At 36.8% G+C, this 23,223-nt stretch overlaps 1 protein-coding gene across 5 annotated transcripts in view; it reads left to right on the top strand.

Moving 5' to 3' along the window:
* Window positions 1–23,223, top strand: part of RBBP8 (RB binding protein 8, endonuclease) — a 41,533-nt gene that overhangs the window by 5,992 nt on the left and 12,318 nt on the right. For 2 of the 5 annotated variants that reach the window (XM_017738322.1, XM_017738321.1), the window contains 11 exons: window positions 2,957–3,177; window positions 8,221–8,263; window positions 10,620–10,715; window positions 12,800–12,912; window positions 14,609–14,684; window positions 17,732–17,901; window positions 19,288–19,389; window positions 20,083–20,180; window positions 20,804–20,931; window positions 21,861–22,746; window positions 22,831–22,957. In XM_017738322.1, coding sequence (XP_017593811.1) covers window positions 3,066–3,177; window positions 8,221–8,263; window positions 10,620–10,715; window positions 12,800–12,912; window positions 14,609–14,684; window positions 17,732–17,901; window positions 19,288–19,389; window positions 20,083–20,180; window positions 20,804–20,931; window positions 21,861–22,746; window positions 22,831–22,957 — 1,951 coding nt within the window. In that variant the 5' untranslated portion in view covers window positions 2,957–3,065. Of the gene's footprint in view, window positions 1–11; window positions 36–74; window positions 361–396; window positions 1,468–2,956; window positions 3,178–8,220; window positions 8,264–10,619; window positions 10,716–12,799; window positions 12,913–14,608; window positions 14,685–17,731; window positions 17,902–19,287; window positions 19,390–20,082; window positions 20,181–20,803; window positions 20,932–21,860; window positions 22,747–22,830; window positions 22,958–23,223 lie in introns of those variants that run through there. The other 3 variants (XM_017738323.1, XM_008636813.2, XM_017738324.1) reach the window with 3 other exon arrangements.

The raw sequence follows: 23,223 nt of genomic DNA, 5'->3' as shown, positions 1-23,223 counted from the left end.
GCCGTGGCCGCGCGGCGCCGCCGGGAGCCAACCAGGTAACGGCGCGCGCTCTCCTCGTCCTCCACCGGGGAGCGACCGCGAGCGCGCCGCTCCCGCTCCGCCCCGGGGACGGGCCCGCCACAGCCCCGCCGCAGCCCCTCCGGGTCCCCGCCGGGCGCTCTACAGGCACTGTCCCGCCTGCCCGAGGGAGCCCCGTTCTCTCCGCTTGGGAGGCTCCCACCGCTCGGGAGAAGCGGTGTGGGGGACATGCCATACCGCTCCTCTGACGTCCCGACTGCGGGGTGTAACCCAAGCCTGGCGGGAAGCTCCCAGGTGTTGGTCATGGCAGGATTTCCCAGAGCATCCCGGCGTGTCTTTCGAGTGAGTGTTCTGTGCGGTGTTCTTGCAAGAGGGAAAGGAGAACAAAATTCACCGCCGGGAGGTACAGGAGAGTTGAGTTTGTAGGAGCAGCCGGTGGTTTTTGGTGGGAATTAAGGCGCCGTGTGCTCCCCAGAATCCCGGAGGGGCGGTGTGTTCCTGGCGGGAAGGTATTAGCTCCGACAAGCAGCCTCAGCACATTCCCGGTGCGGATCGATTGCTGGAGGCAGTCCTTGTTGAAGCCGTGTTTTCAGGGTGCCGGAAGGAGTTATTTGTAGAAGAAGAGGGAAATGGACGCTTTTAAGTGGTTCTATGAAAGCGTCAGTCGGCAGGATAGCAGCAAAGCAGGACATCCGGGAGAAGGGCTAGCACTGTGCTTCCATCCTCCCCCCACGCAGCTTCCACTTCTGTCTTTGCCTGCAAGTGTCCGTACATCCAGCTCAGGCTTTTTTTCCCCCTAAGGACTGGCAAGCACTTTCATAGGACTGGAGACTAAGCCACCACTTTTTATGCCTGTGCAGCTGCCCAGGCGTGTTAAAGGCTCGACTTGAACGCTTCTTGCGGGCCCTGTATTTTAAGGGAGGTTCAACACCTGTGGGAAGCAGTGTATCATTTTGGGATCTTGAAGCAGATGAAGCTTGGGAAAATGCGTTGCTCTTTTTTCCCTATTTGTAGTCGGTTAATGTACTAATAACTTGCAGAAACTCTGAGCAGGCTTTGTGCATTTTTTTTTCTTGTAGTCATCTTGGGGGAAAAAAACCCCAAACAAGTATTAGGGCCAGCATTTACTGTCTAGAGTCGGATGACCTTTCCGTGGAAATGAGTCATCTGACATACTTAAATATGAAACAGTAAGTGAAAGCAAGCTTGTTGTTTTCACTGCACTAGTGCTTGATAGAGAAAAAGCTTAATCCTGAAGCATCAGTTGAAGGTGCAAAGCAAGAGTTTGAAAGCCATTCCTAATGTCGCTAGGCAATTGATTCCACAAAGAAGCATTGTGAGATGGCTTAATGTGGCTGCACACAAAGTGGAGCATTTCATCTGCAAAGATGCAAGCAAACTGTTGTTCAACTTCTGCTGGAGAATTGTAGGCATTGCTAGTTTGAAAAGGTAATTTTATTTTCTGTTAAGGACTTCTCTGAAGATAACACTTGCTAACTTGAAACCATATACTGAAATAGGCACTGAATTTTCTATGGACAGAGCAGGTTAAAGCAAGTGTGGATGTGTCTGCTTCAGTACTGTAACATTTAAGTATCCTTATGCTATCGTAAACATACAGTTCAAGTGTTTCTGTTGAGAATAATGTTTTGGTCCATTATTTTTATTTCATTGTAAATACAGCCAGACTGAAAAAAAGTGACTTGCTTAGGATGGTGCGCAGAGAGACGAGACAGGAGAGTGGAACCAAAGCCTCCAAGCCTTACACTTGGTTACTGACCACTGAACGTTTTATTGTGGTGAATCTGGGGGACCAGCTAAATGCAGTAGCTGCATTCAGATACTCTTTAAGTTGTTTGAAGGCTCTCAAGATAGGAAATGCAGCTTCTTGACTAGTCATAGACCTTGTATCAGCTGAGCTATACCTTATGCCTCGAAAATTTGAGAGCAAATAGTTCCTTCCATTTGGCAATATAGGCACGGTGGTTTGCTTGCTCAAGTTGCTAATTTAGGAATAGTACAAAATACCTATCTTTCTTTTTTTACTGTATTTTATATTACAGAGACATAGAGATAGCTATGTCCACCTGATAATGACAGTCCCTGTTCAAAAGTGTTTGTTTAAAATTGACTGCATAAAAATAGGGAAAACTTAGAATGTCCAGTTTCACAGAGAGGGAACTGAAGGACAGCGATTACAGGAGTATTTCAATATTGGACACACAGTGCCAGTAGAATTGAATCTTAGCTTGGCTCAGAGCCAGATCTGAGTACCATGCTACCACTGTAGAATGCCTGAGGCCATCATCTCTGTAAGAAACCCCTCAAAACAAGTGAGAATTATGGGTAAATTATCCTAAGTTTTGCAGGCAGTCAAGCTTTTAAGACAGAGCTATCTGATTTTGATAGTTTTTTCAAATATTAATGTTTTGGAGATTTATAGATTTTGAGATTAATCTCCTTTTTTTTTAAATCATGGAATGGGAATAATTTCAATGTAGAGTTATGAAGACTTCAAGGGGATGTGAGCTTTTCTTTGCAAAAGGGTGTAATTTGAATCCAAGTTTATGAAAAGGATGTATATACACAAATCCATCTCTGATAAAACTTTTGTCAAATGCTTTCACTGGCAGCCAGATTTTGGCACTATGGCTTACTTTTGGAAAACAGGAATTAGATAGGAAAAAAATAAAGACTCCTAAGTATTTTAATCTAATTTTAAGTTGATGGCTTTTTAAGGGGAGGAAAATTCTGTTAGTTTGTAATTACCTGTAGCAAAATACTTAGTATCATCCAAGCTTTCAGGGTGACTATCAGTATAAAAGTACACAAATATATATCCTCGACAAGGATAGACAGTAAACTTAGTATTTCATCCATGGCTACAAGTTATATTCTGATAAATTCAAATGTAAGTGTTGTCATTGTGTTGTTACAGACGTACACCTCTCTTCAGAAACAGTTTCATAACTATGTAATTTAAAATATAAAGTTTGAGAGTGAGCCACTTCTGCGAGTCAAAGAAGCTGGGAGCAGCAAAAAGCAAGATGAATGCATCTGGACGAAGCTGTGGGAGCCCTAGTTCTGCAGAACCTACAGGAGATTTCTTCAAGGAACTGTGGTCCAAACTGAAAGAATGTCATGATAAAGAAGTACAAGGTAAATCATTAAAGTTTGGGTTTGTCAGATTAAAGCTGGTGTTCGTCAGTTACCACAGGAAAACTTTGAATACTCTGGGTGGAACTAAATAGATTTTTAATGTTTTACATTTTGCAGAAAGTTGGACCGGATGATTACAAATGACCCTTAGAGATTGACCACCTAAGCCTGGTTAAACAGGATTAAACTATCAACACATATAAGTGATCTGCTAGGTCAGTGAAGAAAAAGTAACACAGTGTTACATGGAATCTCTGCTTGCCTACAAAATATTTAAATGTTACTTTATCTTTAATGGATTATGATTCAAAATTTCCAAACCATGTTATTCAATGGATTATTTTTCTTTTGTCTTTGGCTTTAGTTGCTTCAGATACATTAAAATTATTTGCATTGTTTATTTCCCCTAACTTGTGCAAAATCGCACTGCAGATTAATGCTACTGAAATGAAAATGATTTCTTCAGATTTTAATGTTCTAAATTTTCTCAGCAAAATTTATAAGGTTTTTATAATATGATTATTCTTACTTTATGTGATCTGTGGTAGCAGTCTTACTACAGATTGGCTGTTAGTGTCTGTCCATTCTTCAGTAATTCAGAAAAGTTGAATTATTGCACCATATGTATTGTTACTGTAATATTGTTTTGCAAGTAGTATTCGTAAGGGTTTTTTTGCTAAAAATGTAAGTTAACATTTTGTTCTGCTAATCTAAAGATGCATGATCCATTCTTTTGAATGGAATTAGAACAGTATTAGACTGTATCTTCTAACAAACATATCCATATGCATGAAATAGTATTTATATTAGGCTGGAATAAAAATGGGTGAGTTTTTGTGAGTTAAGAGCTTTAGTCATGCAAGTGGATCTTTACCCAGACCATTTCAGCGGCCTTGGTTGTTTCTACCAGCCTCAAAACAGTTTCAGGTCTGTTCATTTCAGTTCAGTTATACCATCACTTTTTCATTTCAAAAACTGTTGGAGATTGTTTTATAATTATGTATGTTACCTGCCTCCTACTGAAAGTCTTGATTCAATAATTTGCAGCACTGGGCTGTGCCACTTTGTTGTTAATTATTAAAAAAAACCCAAGCAACCAAAAAGCATATATCAATATGGAAACTGAAAAGAAAACTATAGCAGGCTTCTTTACATTAAAATTATTTTTTTAATTGTTGATGGTTCTTTTTGGAGTGGGTGTGATGTCAACCACAGATAAATGCGGAAATACTGACAGAATGGGATCTGGCAATCTATGGCATGTCTGAACAACAAAAACTTAACAAACAAAAAGCTCTGATGTAGAGACTTCTTCTAAGTGACCCTTTCTCTAGTTTCTTGGGGTGTGCAGCACGTGATTTTCAAGTTTGGGTTTTCTTTATGCAAGCAAGATACTCTTTAGAATGCATGCAGGGTGTGGCCAGGTAATTTTGCCACCAGGCAGTCTTTTTCATGCCTAGCCCTTTGTCAGTATGTCCCACACCGTGTTAGGTAAAATTAGGTCTTCCATGATAACATCAAAGGCATGCCTGAAGGATAGTTAATTTTTTCAGAAGGTGGGGATCCTCTTATAGAAAATGGTACTGCAAGATATTTTAGAAACATCAAACACAGACTTGCCTAGACTTTGCTTGTTTCTGAAGTCTATAAATAAGAATTAAAATTGACTCATGAGTTTCCAATCTGAATGTCAGCAAAATTTATTTTAAAGGTGGTGGAAGGTGGATTAAGGGAAAGTTAGTAGTTGTTGAAAAAGCTTTTTGCATGTACAATGTACTAAACGCTGAAATGGTGGAATTATTTTTATTTAAAATCCATGAAAAGCAGAATTTACGACACATGAACTTGACATGGTCAGACATGTTATATGAGTTATATCTATAGGACGTAGACTGAAGAATCCTTTAAACTCATGGAGTTTAAAAGGGATTTTATTGAATTTTGATATTGCTATATTGTAAAGGGTGTGGTTTTCCACCATTATGTGAAAAAATCCAGTTTCTTGTTCTTTTAAACTGATCGCTTGCAAAAAAATCCAAATTTTGGCCTTCTTCAGCCAAAATAGCTATTATTTAACTTAAATTCATTGTACGACAATGGGTAGGACACCTACATCCCAGTTTCCAAAGATGTTGGGTATGGCAGTGTCAGTTGACTTTTCATGGAGTTCAGAAGTGCTCAGCAGCTCAGAATAATGGTCATTAAAACTCTATTTGCTTTTATTTCCTATCTGTAGAATGTGTGGGACACTTGCATAGTTCCCAGAAAACTAAAGAAATTTAATAATGCTTTTTATAAACTGATTTATTTCTACAGGTGTTAGCTCTTAACTCTGGCTTGAAATAATTATTTAGATGCTTGCTGCATGTGGATCTTATCAAGATGGTTTCTGAGGATTAATTCAAATCTAAAACTCTGTACTAAAAATATATATCAGCATAGAAATGTGAGCAGTGTTTTATATAAAAGAAATAGTCTAGTTTTTTTCAATTACTGCTTACCTCTGAAAAGCAGAAGATATCAATAAGGAAAAAACTGTAGTCAAGCAGAGAAACTTACGAGGAAAGCAATCTCATTGATAGATTGCTGTCGGAAAGGAAATGGCTGGAAGTTCCTCAAAAGTAAATAATTATAGAAAAAGGAGCTGGAAGGGATTTTAGAAGGTCATCTAGTCCATCTCTGTACCCTTAAGGTAGGATTATGTCTGCGTCATTGCTGACAGAAGCTTGTCCAACCTGTTTCAAGAAATCTTCAGTGATAAAGATTCTGCAGTCTTCCCAGGCACTGTCAGTTTTAAGGAAGTGCATTTAATGCATTTGAAAATTCATCAGAACAGAAATTATCATAGCCATTAATTGAAATATTACAGCTATGTAGTCTAATCAAGTAGCAAGTTTCATGAAATAATGTTCAGTTAATCTGCCTAATGATAGTTTAAAGAAGGTCTTCATTGCTTTAATAGGGGTAGAGTGTCATTTACTAACGCACTTAGGAGCTTTAGGTAATGTAGCTTTATACAGTCTGCAGCTTGTCTATTCCATAGAAATATTGTGTGAAAGATAAAACTGAATTGAAAAGAGACATAGTTTTATATGCTCACTATGTTAAATAAGGAAACCTGAAAAAGCAAAGCTGCTTAAATGAGTATGCTTAAAAACTCAATACTCTGGAAAAGCAAAAGGAAGAGACTACAGCAGATGTAGTAATTCAATGCTCTTGGATAAATGTAACAGTCTGGTTTCCTGCCTTCTCATTGCAGTCATTTGAACTATGAAAAAATGCAACCTTTAAGTAACCAGTTTAGTTCCTCCTGACTTCAGGAGAGAGGGGAGATAGTGTTACCTGTAGCACAGTACTGGGCCTTTTGGGCCCCGCCTCTTCAATTGGTCGCTCAGGTTGCCAAAGTTACAATCCTAAATACTTGCTGAACAGACTACCTGTTCATACAGGAGATGCATTGTTGTGCAGCTTCATTCCTTCCAATGGGCGTGGAGCAGCTTTAAAGCAAGCTTTATAGGGGTTCTAATTGCAGATGCCTAATTGGCTTGATGAATAGCAACTACTTAAAAAAATAAACCCTCTTTCTGTGCTGATCTGCATGATAGTGTTGGGGTCCAACATAACATCTCACAGGTGCTGAACACTTGGAGATAAAAGAAATCTTGCTGTATTTCCTAAGAATTTCTTTAAGTGGTCTGTCTGCATTTTTAACTCATTGTCTCACTGGCATCTTGTAGCAAGCATGGGTTCGCTGAGTCTGTGGCTGGCTTGACATTTTAAGTGGCCTGAAGACTGAAGCTTCTCAAGCAAGTAATTTTCCCCTTAGAGCTATTCCTAGTTGAGTGTGGTAGGGGAGAAAGAAAAGTTTGTTAGCTGCCTTAACCTACGTTTTCTATAGTAAGATGTAGTATCAGCTGTGTATTTAGGCTTAAATTCAAAGTAGTCTGAAGTTTTCTTACAAGTGTTTTGGTTTTGTAAGTTTATCCTACTATCCTAAATGCATCACACTTTTGCAAGAGAGCTTACAAGACACCTAATGTTCAACGTGGAGTTGGTGGCAGCCTTTCATATTTAGAAGAAAATAATCATGCTAGGAAATACTATGTTATTTTCTGATGTGATATGAAAATTTCTCTTGGATTTCTGCTTAAGAAACTGCCCTATCATTGGAGTCTGTTTATTTCTGACTATTTATTTGGAGTAGGAATGGCCAGCCTGTGTGTGGGTAATGTCACTTAAATTTCCATAGCACTGTGTCCTGCTGGTTAAGCTGTGCTGTACTTAAATATCTTCTTGTCTCAGTGCACATACAAATGCACCCAAGACCTTGCTAGCAGATTGGCTGGACAGTGTTCTGTCCCCTGGGCTGTCAGCTGGCCACTCCTGCTGAGAACATCAGTTGCATTTGCAAACCTTTTTACTTCTGCACAGAGTGTATGGTTAGAAGTGTGGAACTATTAGTGGGAGAAAAACCACAGATGAAATATTCCTTAATTCACCTTCAGATCTTCCAAAGAAGCATTGACTGAGAGAGTCTTGTAGCACATCTCCAATGAAGGATGTTGTCCTTCTGTGCTTTAAAGCCTTGAATCACATATTTTTAGTGTTTCCCTTACGCATATACACCGTAAAGCATTTCTCAGTTCAGTGATTGGATGCTTCATTTCCAGTGTAGTATTATGAATTTATGTGCATGCAGAACATATTTTATGTCATTTATGTGGGAATAGTCAGTGAAAGTATATTGGCAGTGCTGGCTATTCACGTGTGGTTATTTCACAAATGTGTTTTTATACCTGTATAAGTGGTAATCTGTGTGTTTGTTTAAGAAGTCCTTATTTCCTGGAGATCACAATGACTGTATTTGTTTCCAAGATCCTGTAGAACACACTCAAAAAGTCCAGAATGAACCTTTTTCTCTCCATATTAGTGACATTTTTTTATCTCTCTTTGCAGATGACAGTGGCAGAGTTAATTTATTGTCTCACACATTTTTTAAAATCAGAATTCTATAGCATGTAATTTCTTCTTTCTATTTTTCAGGCTTACAGCTGAAAATATCTAAGTTGAAAAAGGAAAGATGCTTGTAAGTATTCATCCTAATGATCTAATTTATTGAAGGACAGTCAGAGTCCCATTAATGAGCTACAATTCTTGTAAGATTTCATGGATTCTTCCTTTAGATGTGTACAAAAAACTGCTCACTTTAATAATTCAGCTGAAGTCATCTGAAGATGTACGGAGCTCTTTACAGGGTGTGTTATTTCTTAAGTATAATTTATAAATTAAGTAGTTGCTAATTTTTAATCTGAAATGATGAAATTATCTCTTGGTTTTGTTATTAGCCTGGTGTATCATAAATTCTTCCATGTTCTGGAATCTTAAATTGATCAGTCAGTTTTCTAGATGAGAAATATTATCCACGTTGTCACTGAACAAATACCAAATAGGTTAATCATTGTTTGTTGGAATCTTTCTACAACTGCCACATTGTAGATACAGTTCTGTCACATAGGAGGTCTTGTTCTCCTTGCTTCGTCTGAATACCTGAGGTTTAGTATTTCAAACTTGATTATCATCTGACAATGAGCACCTTATTTTGTATCCCACTCCAGCGTTGGAGCTAATGACTTGTAAACTCTAGGTCAGGGACCAGCCATTATGCAGTGCCTTCATAACCAAAAATGTCTGTTGTGTTTATCAGGTGCACTGGAATTTTGAGGAAAAAACCCCAGCCAACAGCCTAGTTCCTTCCGTCATTTTACCTGGGACATTTCAGAGGGTTTAGGTGCAAGGCATATGGTATTAGTGTACATTAATGTCTTACTTATTTATTGCAAATGACTTAATGCCATAGAATGACTTAGAGTTAGCTAGAGAAGATTTTTAAATTTGCTATTTTAAGCCTCCTCTGAATGGCGTAAACACAAAAAATGAGGGGATTTTTTGTGGTTTTAGTTTTTTGTTGGTTTTTTTTTTAGTGTCCTAAACATCAGGAAAATACAGCCTGCTTTCATCAGACTTCAGATTTTTCCATGGCTTGGCTGTACTTGGTTAGTGAACTGTGGTAACAGAACTTTAACATGTTGTCCTCCCCAAGTAAAAGTACAAGCCTTAAATAGTCCCTCATGCTGTTTGCATGTACCTGGTTTATAGGTTGAATATGCAGTTGGAATGGCCTATGTTGGTCTGTGTGGTAGTACAGAAACATAAAGCATCTGTACTTAAATTTAAAGGTTAATCAGATATGCTTGTGATTGTACACTAAAAACTTCCAGCTGTCCCATTCACTTTATGACCCATGATTGCTAGTTTCTTGTACTACTGTAATGCCAGCAATATCAAAATGTGGTTGGCTAAACATTTGTTAAAGGGATAGTGCCAATTTAAAAGTATGTTTGTGTAAAAGGATTGTATCAACAAGTTAGTAAATATGTTTTCATTTCCTGGTGTGTGTATGTGTGTGTGCTTAACAGCTTTTCATGAGCCAATTTCATGACTTCCACAAATAATCCATCTCAGGCATACTGAAAACAAACAACTGCTTTCATGGATATGTACAAAGGATTCCATGGTGAAAAGAAGAGCTGGGAATTTCTCGGAAGTTAGTCATTGTCATATTACACAGATTCAGTTGCTTATCTTTTACTGAGCATTAATTTCCTCTTAGAAAATAATTGTGTGCTTGTCACTCATACCGTGTTTGCATCTTGAAGAGGTGGTGTGATCTGATAATAAAAGTGAAAGGGAGCTAAAATTGGGAAGTTAATGTTACTGCTTTTTCTTAGCTCTTTTAAGGAGAAAATATTCTTTGTTATTTAATTAGTTTTGGTTTTTAGAGAAGGTATTTTCCACAAGATCATCTGCTTCTGAGGGTTTTGGAAAGAGACTTCTTTTCTCTTTATTCATATTATGGGAATACATGCTCTATAGAGAATTTCTTCTTGAGGAAGTAAACTTCTAATGGATCTAAAGACTTTTCAGAGATTTCCAAACCTAATGTGGTTTGCCACGCTGCAGAATTCACTCATTGGTAAGACAAGACCAAAATGACCTGATTGTCAAAGCTCCCATTAGATACCCAACAGCTCCACAACACAGTAAAGTGTGAGAGAAATTTTGGAGTTTGTTCTCTGAAATTGTTGTTTGAACATTGGTAGCTTTTATGTCTTGACTGTCATGAATTCTAGTTTTTACTTGAGCAAAAATCAGACTTAACAGAAGACCACCTGTATTATGAATTGGAAACTAGCTGCATCTTTCCTCTGTCATTTGTAAATTATTATTAATCAGAAACACTTGCTTCATTTATCTTCAACTTAATATTTGTGCTGATGATAATAACATTTCCCAAGGATATGAAAGGAACATGCCAGAGAAAATTCTCTAGTGAAAAAGTAATTGCTACAATTAGAAATAATTTTTCTTCTTTTTCATTTCAGGGATGCAGAGAGGCTTGAAGAGTTCTATACCAAGAACCAACAGCTCAGAGAACAGCAAAAAGCACTTCATGACACTATCAAGGTTTTAGAAGACAGGTGAAGTAGTGTCTTCTAGCTTTTGAGTTTGCTGTATTTTGCTCTTACAGAGTAGCTCTGGATACTTTGCAAGTTGAGTTTATTATGTTTTGGTGTGGCATTATTGATTTTTTTTTTCAGTAATCCAGTCCTTTTCTAATGCAATCCAAATAGTGTGTTACAGAGAAAGGTATAGAATTTGCATTTTTCTGACTGAAGGACAATCAATAAATATATAACATATATATTTATTTATCTGTCTCATATATATAACTAAATATAAAATAAATAATATATATAAATAAATAACAATTTCTTTTACATTGTTATTTTCAAAGTGCTTAGCTTGTTTAGTTCAGTTAAGGTCAATGGAAGTTGAAATAGAGCATCTTGGAAGGCAAACAGACATTTTCCAGTGCCTTCTTCTGTATCCATCTTTGTAGAGTTAAATTTTATATTGATCAAGATGTAATGCAAGTACAAAACCCAAAGGCTATAATATGTTGTGGAACTAATGAAATCACTCACTAGGAAATGTTTCAGATTTGATGGGGTCTTTTTTACCAATTGCCTGTTTTACCTAAATTTAATCACAGGTTCCATCTGTTACCTTCTTTTGTACTTTGGTGTTCTCCTCGCCTTTTGATCCATTCTGCCTTTTCCTTGATTGTTCCTGTTTAATCTGGTACAGCAAAACAAAACTAATAGACATGAAATTACAGTGCATTTTTTCATCTTTAAAAACTGTACCTGTTTTGGAAAGTGTATGCTAAATTTGCTGTTAATAGGCTCTCAGAAGTTTTCTGGCAACAGGAGATCATTACATAGTAAATGGTTTTCAAGCATTCCTGTGTTACCTTGAATTTTAAAGCTGTGATACTCTTCTTTTACTTTCAACTCCATTTCTCTGTGAAAGGCATTTCCCTGTGAAAAGCTTGTAGCCATGCAGGTAATAAACTTTCACACCATGTAAGTAGAGAGACATTCATGGTGTGGGTGAACTTTTCTAATCCCTTAGTAGATTAATTGCTCACATTGTGGAAAACAAAAGAAGTATTTCAACTGATTTAATATAAGGAAGTTGTAATACTGTGTTTATTACACGTTCAGATAAGCTAGTATGAAGAGGCATTTCAGTATTTTACTCTTACCATAATTCCACAATATTAAAACACCAATAAACCAGTATGGCTTTTACTTCCAATATTCCGCTGTGAAATTGGAAGCTTATATAGTTTGTTTAGTTGGGGTGTTTTAATACTTGACGTAGTAGCAGCAGCAATGCAGAACTCTTGACTAACTGGTTTTTTATTTAGCACGCAAAAGCGAGTCTCTTTTTCACTTTGGTAATACTGTTAGCTTTTTGCTGTGTACCAGAAATAAATACATTCAGTTTATCACCTATAAAATGGACACGTATTTCATTGCATGAATGAATGTGTCAGGTAAGATGGAGTGATTCTAACAAGTCCTTTTCTGATCATGGATGTGTTTTAAACAGCTGATCTAAACCATTAGAGACAGTGGAGTCAATGCCTCTCATGAACATTTGGATCCACTTCTAATCATGGGTGCTTAGATAAAGGGTTTCACGTTTGCTTGGCGTTTGTTATAGAGTGAACTTACTATTTGTCCTTTTTATTTGATTGTTTAGCTTAATGACACTACATATCCTTCTTAGATGCAATAGTAATTCTGTTTACTGATTTGCTTATTTGTATTTTCTTGAATGAACTTTACTTAAAATGAATGGTGATTTATATCTGACAGTATTCATAGTAGGACACCTCACAAAGGCATTCAGTGGCAAGGTGTAGCATGCTCCACTTTATTAAATAGAGTAATGCATGTTCTTTTAGAAGTATCCAGTACCTATAATCATTTATGCAAATGTTAGAGCATGTAGTATTAGATCATTCAGAAATCTCAAAACATTGCTATGTGAACATATAAAACCACAGTACTTAGTGGTGTTCTGCATAGCTGTCAGAAGTTTTCTGGTTTTCATTTTTCATTGTTCAAAAAGTCTGTTACACACTGGTATCTGCTTGATGCATGGCGATATTTTTTTAACAGAGGGACCTTTTCTCTTAATTTTATTGTAGGTTAAGAGCGGGGTTATGTGATCGTTGTGCTGTAACCGAAGAACATATGAGAAAGAAGCAGCAAGAGTTTGAAAATATCCGGCAGCAGAACCTCAAACTTATTACTGAACTTAGTGAGTTTTATCCCCAAGTCTGAAGACAAAATATGCTATTTTGTAAACTAGTTCTCCAGTAATTCCTGTAACTTGATATAATTTATATGTGGTATGTTTAGTAAGCCCAAGAAGTTCAGGTGGGGGATACTTAACTGTACAGTCTGAAAATATGTAACATACCAGCGACTAGTCATTTGACCCACCTTCTTAGATTGGAGTGCTGATACTGAAAGTGAACTGACGTGGAAAATCTTACAATGTAAAGTAGCTACTTTAGATAAAATGTGACTGCTTCTGTTTATTCCTACAGCTAGAATGATTGCCAGCTTTCCTAAGAAAAGCCTGACTTCAAAAGGAACTGGTGATGGCAAAGTATCAAGTTCAGACAGAAGTGGGTCCATCTTCTGTCCTGTAGTTAGTGGGTCTTGGACTTTGACTGCAGTAAACTCATAACTGTCACATAACCAGCTGAGGCCACAAAAAAATAGCTTTACACCAGGTGGCTTGTAGCCAGCTCATTTTGAAACCAAGAAGTAGAACATATGTGACAAATTAAACTGTTTGTTCCAGGTGATACACAAGCAGGACACAAATGTGCTCAAAGAGTTTGGAAAGATTGATTGTATAAAGTGCAGAATAATACAGAACAGAATTTTAAAATGTTAATGGTATCTTTGCCATTAATTATTTTGTATAATTTAGTTGTCTTGCTTGGTCAAGAATAAGCAGACATTCAGGGAAACACCAGACAAAAAGTAGCTTTTCAGTGCTTAATTAAATTATGGAAATATTAGGTTCTGTGCTAATACAAAATACTTCAGTGTTTCAAGGACTTCTAAATTGAGCATTTTTATAAAAATATTCTGAATTTTGAGTTTAACGATGAACAGCAAACAGGGTACAGCCAATCTTTATTTAAAGCTCTGAACCTTAAAAATCAGGGTGATGCATATTAGGTACAAATCTTCTTGAACTGTCTGACACAACAGTAGGCTCCCATGAGTTTGGGTTGAGAGCTATGTAACAATGAAAAAGATCAGTTGAGGAATCTAGAGGCAAAACAGACAACAACAAAATAAGAACATGAACATAAAAATTAAAGTGAGCAGAAAAGTTGGGAGCTATCACTACACTAGTTTGAGACAACATGGAAGGAAGGCTGAATGGTGTTGCAATAAGTTTGTGTGAAGTAAAGACGGGATTAGTTCGCAATTAGGAAAAGTAAAATGAAAAAGTTCTGAGTGGGCTCTCTTGATTTCCGAAATATTTAAGTGATTTTGAAGAAATTGCTGGTGGGTTTTTTTTCCTTCTCTCCAATTAGCTGTTTGCTTTAGTGGCTAAAACCAAATTCAAATTGCTTTATACTTGGTAGGTTATCTTTAGCCTAAGGAAACGATTTTGTCCATGGAGACAAGTGAGCAATTCACTCATCCTTACAACACAGTTTCATTTGTGTGTACATGGACAAAAGTAATTAATGATTGTGTAGAACTAACAATGTGATACAGTAATTGTGCCGTCTCTGCCTTTTCTAACACGTCATTTTACAACTTTTTTAATGACTAGCTTGAAACTTCCTTTTTGTAAACAATAGAGAACGTGTATGGTATTACATTTTACAATTAGTTCTGTTTCCTTAAAGGACCTGACAAGATTATAATGCTAACATGTGTGCATTGATTTTTTTTTCCCTCTTTTTTTCTATAAATTTCAGTGAATGAAAAAAACAACTTACAGGATGAGAATAAAAAGTTAACTGAACAGTTCCATCAGTTACAGAAGGAGCTAGAGTAAGTTTTGGGTTGTTTTGGATATTCTCCCATTCCTCTGTAGAAATGTCTGGGAATATAAATATCAGCTTTTAAGTGTTTAAATCTTATTTCCTCTTTTCTGATAGACTGTGAAAAGATAACCTAGTGCCACTATAATAACATAAGCCCAGTTTCTTTCTATTGTGCAGAGTTTTGTTTCCTTTTAACTATATGCATCTTTTTTTAAACTGGGAGAAGTAAATTTATCATAGAAATTTTGTTTGACTTCTGATCACAGTGTATAGCAAAGCCTTATGTCTCATACTGTTATTCCTTGGTTGCTTCTTTACCAGTTGTTTCCTCCTAGGCTAAGACTTCAGAAAAGTAGTTGTTTAAATAGTCAAAAAAGTTCCAAGATTTTGCAATACATTTTTTAAATAAGCTTATTATAATTTTGCAATTTTAAAAGAAAAAAACTATAGTAAATTTTGAAAACAAAACATAAAAATAATGAGCTACAAATTGAAATTTTAATCTGATGTAGTAAGAATGTGCCATCTAATGTTGTGGTTAATATGTGAATGTGGTGTACTGTGCAAGGCAGAGGTAGTGTTTCTTTCTTCTTATGGTCTGACATCATCTGAAACTTATCTCACTTTTGCCCATCTGTGATAAGTTGTGTACATGCCTGGGAGAAATGGGACAGGATGTGTGGACTTAATATGGAAGGTTTTTTTATGCGTGTGGTTTTTTTCTTGTCTCTGTTAGAATTCAACTTCGGTAGAGGAGTAAAACAACTAGAGTTCAGTTCAGAATGACTGTAGTCCTATTCCTTTGTATTTCTTGGTTTGTCTCCCATCTTTGCACCTTAATTGTCCTTTCTTTTTCTGTATGTATTTAATCTTCTTGGAGTAACATACTTGAAGGCCCCATCTTCCACTAAAAATATTTGGCCAATGTAGGAAAGCTGGCAATGACCAATGTAACACTAAGTTATTTTCTCTGTATGTTAGGTGATTGTTCAAGTGAGTGCAGAGTTGAGTGGATAAACAGTTTTTTACAAGGGTGGTGCTGCTAGTTTTAATACAGTCACTGCATTTGGTCGAACTATACTCATGGTACTTTATTTAGAATTAGCACCTTAGATCAATATAATGTCATCACATTGTAGGTGCAAAGTAGCAGAATGTTTCTAGTGCATGATACGAAATGAGATTTTTGCAGTCTTTTGTATTTTGTAACCAAGTTATAATGGGAATAAAAGTTATATTGGGAATAAAACTCTTGAGAATTCTCCATAAAAGTGAAATCAGTGAAATTGTAGAAGAATTGTATTATCTGATCCTTTATGACATTAGGATTTCATTATGTGTGGATGGAAACAGCAAGGAAATTTCTGCAAGGACCTCTTCTGGGGTCTCAGATAAATCCATGATTCAGAAATTATTTATTACATAGTTATGATGTACAGTATGTGTGGCAGCTGCTTCATTTGATGTTTTTTTTCTGTGATGGTATGTAGAAGGTAGGTTTGTATGGAAGTAAGGTGCAGAAAAATACTTTTTTTGTAGGTTAATTTACAGGGCCACATATGCCAGTAAATTTAAAGAGAATTCTAACAGCTAACTTAAATTTACAAAGTAAATTGATGAATATATTGCTCTGTTGTTTATTTTGATTTGTTTCTTAAGATATTGCTAGTAGATAATACAGTTTTCCAGTGCTTTCTTTGTAAATGTGCTAGAAAAGAGGAATTGCAAAATTACACAATAGGATTCGTCAAGACTTGAGAACATCAGTGCATCAATATTTGTCATTAAGAGTTCAAAGTTAGTCATGGTAAAAAGCCTAACTACAAAAATGCTTTTTGTCTCAAGACAGACAGCTTTTTAAAGTTTTCTATTACCTTATTTTATATAAGATCTTATGGTTCACTTCAATGCAAGCAAAAATTTATCTGTATTTCCTCTTCTTCCCTTAGATCAAGACCTTATATCTTTCTCTTTATAGTTAGGAAATGATCTTTTGGCCCGTGTCTGCTCTTGAGAATCAAAAAGAAAAGTGCAACTGCAGGAAGATGATCAAGAAGGCTGAGTTAGATTTCTGTGTGCTTTTCTTTTACCTCCTCTTCCATTTCTCACTGCCACCTCCATAGGGCAGATAGCCCCTTATGAAGTACTAAACAAACTATTTAAGTTCAAAGATCCAAAATCAGTGCTTTTTTGTTGTTATTCCCTGGCTGTGTCTAGATATAGTTTTTGGGGAGAAAAGACATAGTTATTTGTTACATTAATTTTTATATACTGACTCTCCAAGAGGCTGCTAGAGCTGACAGTGTGAGAGAACGTAAACTTCATGACTCATCTTGTATTTTACATTACTTGTTTTGTATGCATTTTTACATTATTTGCTGAAGACCTTTTTGAGGTGAATTAGAGGTAACATCAGTGCTTTGGAGAGGGATTGCTTTGAATACAGTGCTGTTCATTACTACTTAAAATTTTCCAAAAGCTTTGTTTTGTATTTAAGACAGTATTTCCAGATCACTGAATATATTCTGAATTGGAAAGGACCCACAAGGATCATCAAGTCCAACTCCTAAGTGAATGGCCCATCCAGGGATTGAAACTACAGTCTTGATGTTATCCAGCACTCAGCCAGTCTCAGGATTGTAAATTGTGAGGATATACAGGGATTTCCATACAGGGAGAGAGACACTGATCCATCCATTTCAGCATTCTTTTGTTAAAGAGGCACCTGCTTCAGAGGACAAGCTATAACCTCTACAGTACCTAGTTTCTTCCAGGAAGAAGTGCTTCCATAGTGTAGTAGTTGTATGTTAACTTCAAATGTGAAGAGCTAGGGTTGTATGCCGTTCTTGGGCTTGATGGAGCAATGGTTAATTTTTTGTTAGATGTATCTAAAAACTGGGTTGTAGTATTACTTTTTTACAGTGTGATGTTATTGAGGTGGCTGTATTTCTGAAATGGTTGCATCCTTGAACCGTATGATTGTCCTGCTTGCTGAAATGAAAACTTCATCTTGCTGACTTGGGGTTTTATTTGACCACCTGATTTGGTCTCCAGGGAGCAAAAGCAGCAAGCAGTGGAGGTAGAAAAAGGAATCATTCCAGATTCTCCAGTTCTAACTTCTTCATTTTCTATGGTTAATCGTATGAGAAGAAAAAAAGAGAATAAGCACGTCCGATACACAGAACATACACCCCCAGATTTGGAACTTAGGGAAAACAACAGTGGTAAGAGTATTTTATTTTGCTTTTTTAAATTATGCTAAGAGCTAAAGAGAAAGATGATGTATAAACTTGATTGCAAAGAGCAAAATCTAAAAAAAACCCCAGTTCTTGTGGGTTTTTTTAATTTGCCTTTTCTCTTTTTGTGCGATAATGCATGAGTCCAAGGAAAAATGTCTTTAGTAGTAACTGTTACATGAGTGATATGCTCAGAACTTATCTCAGCATTTTACTTTTATTCCTCCACATGCATGTGCAAATGTAAGAGTTTTCCAGCCTATATTTGTTCTGTAAGTGCAAATTGGCTGGAAAAGCATCTGTTCAGGTTTGACTTGTGCACGCAGCAATGTCACCACCTAGCGGAGAGTGAAACAAATGTTTTGCCACATTCTGAAATTATTCTGCAACTAATGTTTCTGAAACTGTGAGACCTACATGATCTCTCTTTGTCTGTATTCTACACTGTTTGCATTTGTTTTGTCTTGAGTTCAGAAGTATTGTGTGTGTTTAATTTCCAGACTTTGTTCTGTAATGTCATAGAAATAACTCTAACATATTTTAACTACAAGAACTATTTTTGTGAAATAAGGAACCTTGAGCTTGTGTTTTATTCATAGGCAGGAAATACTATAATTCAGGTTAATTTATCTTGTGGCATTAAAAAAATACATCTAAATATAAGTCTTGACTAAAAGCCTCTTTCCAGGAATAAAAATAGGATAACTGTGGGATGAAAAGGGTGGGCTGGTTATTCATGCCCTCTATTTTGCATTTGAAATTTTTAGTGCTGTGAAGTTTCTCTTTTCTAAGCATACCTGTCTCTCTCCATTTTCTGTATAAAAAAAATGGAGTTACTAAACTAATCCAAAGTATAATATGTAAGAAATGGTGTAAATACCTATCATAGTTAATGGCTGTGAAAAGCTGTTGGTTGTCAAGGTAGAAAGGGCTACATGGCATATGTCTGTCATAATTTAGATCTCAGGTTTTTCACCTTTGTATTACCTGAGCTAAGCAGAACATTGTTGCCTTGGATGGTTTACTCTTCAGTAGTTTCATTGCCTTATTAACAGGTCAAATTCAGCTTGAATAACTATTTTTATGGGGTCAGTATAGATGGTGGTGTCATTTTGTGTTAGTATTATTTTAGGGCTGACTGGCTGAGATCATATTTGTGAGAAAAAGGATTAATATGAAATATTTATCTTTTTATTTTTATTCTGACATATCACTGCCACAAATTATCAGACGTGCTTAGATTGCTGGATCTACTGACATATTAAAACCAGCATTCAACTGCTTTTAAGATCAGGGTCGTTATGGGTATCTACACAAGATTATCACAACAGGATACCTAATTTCACCATGTGAAAATGTTTCTACATCTCCTAGAGTTTGGAAAAATTCCACTCTTTTCCACACAAATGAACACTCACCATGGAGGAGAGATACTAGTGGCAGACACCTGTGATCCACAATTGTCCCCTGTTCCAAGTAAGTGTATTAATAGATTTAGTCCTAATATCATTCAAAATAAGGCAAAAATATCGTAAAACTGAGGTTTCATCTCTTTAACCTTTCTTTAACAAAGAAATCTAATAAGCTGCAAACCTTTTAAAATTCTTTAGTGACTGTGAGAATCAGGATGGAATTATTCATGCAAGTCAGGGTTGTGGTGGTTGCTCTTCTTGTGCTTTCCAATCTTATTATCTTGCCCCAGTTTAATGAACTGAGTAATGTTAAATCCCTCAAAGAAGGGAAACTCATCTATTTGTTTTTCTAATAAAAACTCATGAGAAATAATGGTGACTGTCAGTTAGGAAATATGCAAGACGAGCATTTTATTATAAATACACATTATCTCTGTTCTACATGCTTTTATCAGACTACTTGTGCCCTGGACTGGGAGTGTGAAAAGCAACTTTTGCAGTGGCTTTTAATTTTGGGGTGCTGTATTCAAATTGGACACACATTTCTCTGTGCTGATACAGCAGTTTGCTCTCATCAGAAATTCTTTTGTCACTTACCACTTCCAGATACGATTTTTATCTGACAGAGATCAAACTATTTCCATAAATGCCAGTTTTAATGTGTGATCTTTTTAGTTCTGTGTTTGTACCATCTCTGTGAGTCGAGCAACATACTATAATGTTTATGCAACTTACTGTGATCTTTCTACTCACAAAGATAAACCAAGGGTGGGAGGATACCCTGTTCCAAAGCCATCTTTTAACTTGGCTGCAGTCGTCGCAGAAACAATTGGACTTAGTGTGGAAGAGGAATCTGTAAGTATTCCCAAATTTTTTACATAACCAGTTTTTTGGGCCAGGTGTTTTCAAAACCATTATTTTTCTCTTTTGCATTAAAACTCTGTAAAAGTATTCTGAGTTCCAGTAAGCTTGCTTTGGTTTGCTTTTGCACAGTTTTTATTGACTTGCTTTAGCAAGAAGAGATATAACTACACTGACCTGTCTGGAGGGTTTGAGGAGGAAGGTAGAGACATGGTTCCTCTTTTCAAGTTTTGTTGGCACAGTGATCCTTGGCTCTGCTAAATTCCCTTTGTGCAGTAATCAAGTCTAAGACACTGAAAAATATTTCTTGGCAATGAGACTGGTTGGTGACTCAGGTGAAGTTATTTGATGTTTTTGATTGTTAACTACAATGAAAATTACAGTATACAGAATATTTTGTGTCCATGCCTATGAATGAATCTTTTCAATTTCAATAAGATTTCTTTAAAGCTGCTGGTCCAAATTTAATCTCTTAGCTTTTATTATTTTTCAGAGCTTTGAATGTTTCGATTTGAATGGGTTTTCAGAGTATTTATGTGCCAACGAAGCATATTTCTAATTTTAATTCCAGTATCTTCTCACACTTCTTTTCTTTGTTTTCCTTCACCGCTTGCAAGGAGTCCCAGAGTGTACTGAATCTTCCCCTCACTAATACAGTTATGAGCCAGGCCTCAGAGGGCATGCAGTCTGAAGACTCAAGAAAACATCCAGCTTCAGAATCAAGAAATGATGACAACAATTTAGGGTGTGTTTCCACTCAGTTATAATAGTATTGTTTTAAGCAGACTTATAGAAGTTCTGGTTTTTGTAGAATTTCAAACCTTGTGGCATTTTACTTTAAAGGTATAGACATAGAAATAAATGTTTTCATATCAGAGGGGTTTCTTTCAAGTAAATAACATGAGAAGCAAAGAAACTGATAGAATGCAAAACCTGTAGACTTTTACTTAATTCACAAACTTCTGATTTGGGCTTCTTCTTTGTGTACGCAGTCCCTCCTTTCCTAACTTCTCATTATTGCAAAATATCTTCTGAGGCCTGTAACCCTGTGGACAGTGGGTCTGGAGCTGGAATGCAAAAAGGATCATATTGCTCTGATTAGTGTCAGACCAATAGACTGTTGCCCTTCCCACTCTCCTCAGGATATTGTGATCTAAACTGAAGATTTTTTTGGCCCAATTTGTCATCTTGAATGTATGTTTTATTGATGACAGGTGAAAAGCAGCACCTGAAAGCTTGCACTTTTTTCCTTCACTTGCAGAAGGTTTGAGAATCTGTTGTCATGGTTTTAAGATCTATACAAGAACCTAAACAGGCTTTTATTGCAACCATTCTCACTTTCTTCCTTTTCAGTGCACTGAAAGGTAGGGAGTCCTTGGGTAGAAGAGATACTTAGGCAGGCTTAACTCTGTCCTTGATTCTCAGTTGAACATGTAACAGAATTTCACACCACACACCAAAATGAAGGACAAGATCTGTATTTTGTTTGCCTTTCACAGCTCTAAGTGCAACAGTATCTATCCCTAGAATAGGTTCATTTTTGTTTTTCCTTCTGTTTTCAGCTCACAAGCTTTAAAGCAAATCGGCAATGGGGAACATGTATTTTTTTTATATCGCTTTCTCTCCTTCCATCTTCTGTACCCCAGAAAACCTCTCATGTCTCATTGTATTCAGTATTTCAGATCCATCTCATAACACTCCACCATGTGATGACTGGGATTCTCGGGTAGCGTCTCCTGTTTTTGGAGCTTCTAGCAGTATGAAGAACAACTCAAGTACAGGTCATGCTCCTTGTATTTTAGATTCAGGATTGAAGCCTCATCTCAAAGCCAACCTCTTCAACAATCCATCCAGTTCCAGGTGTCATAAAAGTAGATCAAAATCTGAAGATGTTGCTTTTGTTGCACCGCTGAATCTTGGGACAGAAATCAACTCAGTTATCAGCCAGGCCTCTGTCCATAGGCAAATGGTTGTGAAAAAGAATGCTAACGAGGCTGTAGCCTGTGTTGGAAACACCTGCACAGCTAAAAATGAGGTGGTCAAGAGTGATGTCCTTCTCGCATACCAGAAGCAGCTAGAAGGCAGGTGTGCTAAGAGAAAGAAAGCTGAAGATGATCATGCAGTTAGCTGTGAGAAAACATCATTCAACAAAGAGAACTCTGTGCCATTCCGATCCGATGCTCAGCAGATTAATGGGGAACATACAGCTGATAAGCCCTTGGATCTGTCTGATCGCTTCTCTGGAGTTCGTGGTCAAGAGAAAAAACATGGAAGTGAGGAGACATGTAAAAATAGACTGAAGCAAGTGACTTTGCAGGACATTTTTTCACACATAGGGAAGACCATTCCTGAAGGTTCATCATCCGTTCAAAATGCCAACAACGAGAGCTGTTTGTTTGGCAGAGATTTACAAGAGGAATCCTATGTACAAGAGGCAATGCTGGGAAAAACATTCTCTGATAAGAAAAACCAGATCCAAATGAAAGAAGAAGTTCCTCCCTTCAAATTTGCACCACTGCCAAGTTCTGCAGAGACAGAGGAACTTTTTGATGATGTAAAGGTATGCTTTTCTGACTCTCTTTCTTCTCCCTTGAAGTATTATATTTAAGTTTTGGGAAATAGTAAAATTGCAATATGTTGTTAGGTTGCCAGTGGCCATGTACCAAATAGAAAGAAAACAAGGACAGGACATGGAGAGTCTGAACCAGCATCTGTACTTCAGCCAAACCCTTGTAGACTATCAAAAAGTAAAGCACAGCAAAATGAGCAAGGTAACTTGATGAAAATGTTCCTTTTACCGCCTCCTTACCCCCTCAGCCTATGCTCTGGTTGAATAGAATTTTTAATATCTTCCTTTCTTCCTCTTTAATCCCTTTGTTCTGCTTCTAACTCAGTCATATTCTATTTGGGATTTCTCAAGATCCCCCCAGCATTTACAGTCTGTATCTTCCTGGCATACTTTTGCCCCTGTATAATAAATATATTATTGGTATTCCGGTGTACACTCAACAGGCTGTGAATCTTTTTCTTTCTTGTT

This window comes from Corvus brachyrhynchos, unplaced genomic scaffold, assembly GCF_000691975.1.
Source record: "Corvus brachyrhynchos isolate BGI_N302 unplaced genomic scaffold, ASM69197v1 scaffold106, whole genome shotgun sequence".
Taxonomy (NCBI): domain Eukaryota; kingdom Metazoa; phylum Chordata; class Aves; order Passeriformes; family Corvidae; genus Corvus; species Corvus brachyrhynchos.
The sequence above is the reverse complement of the archived record's forward strand: the minus strand, read 5'-3'. Positions and strand labels throughout refer to the sequence as shown.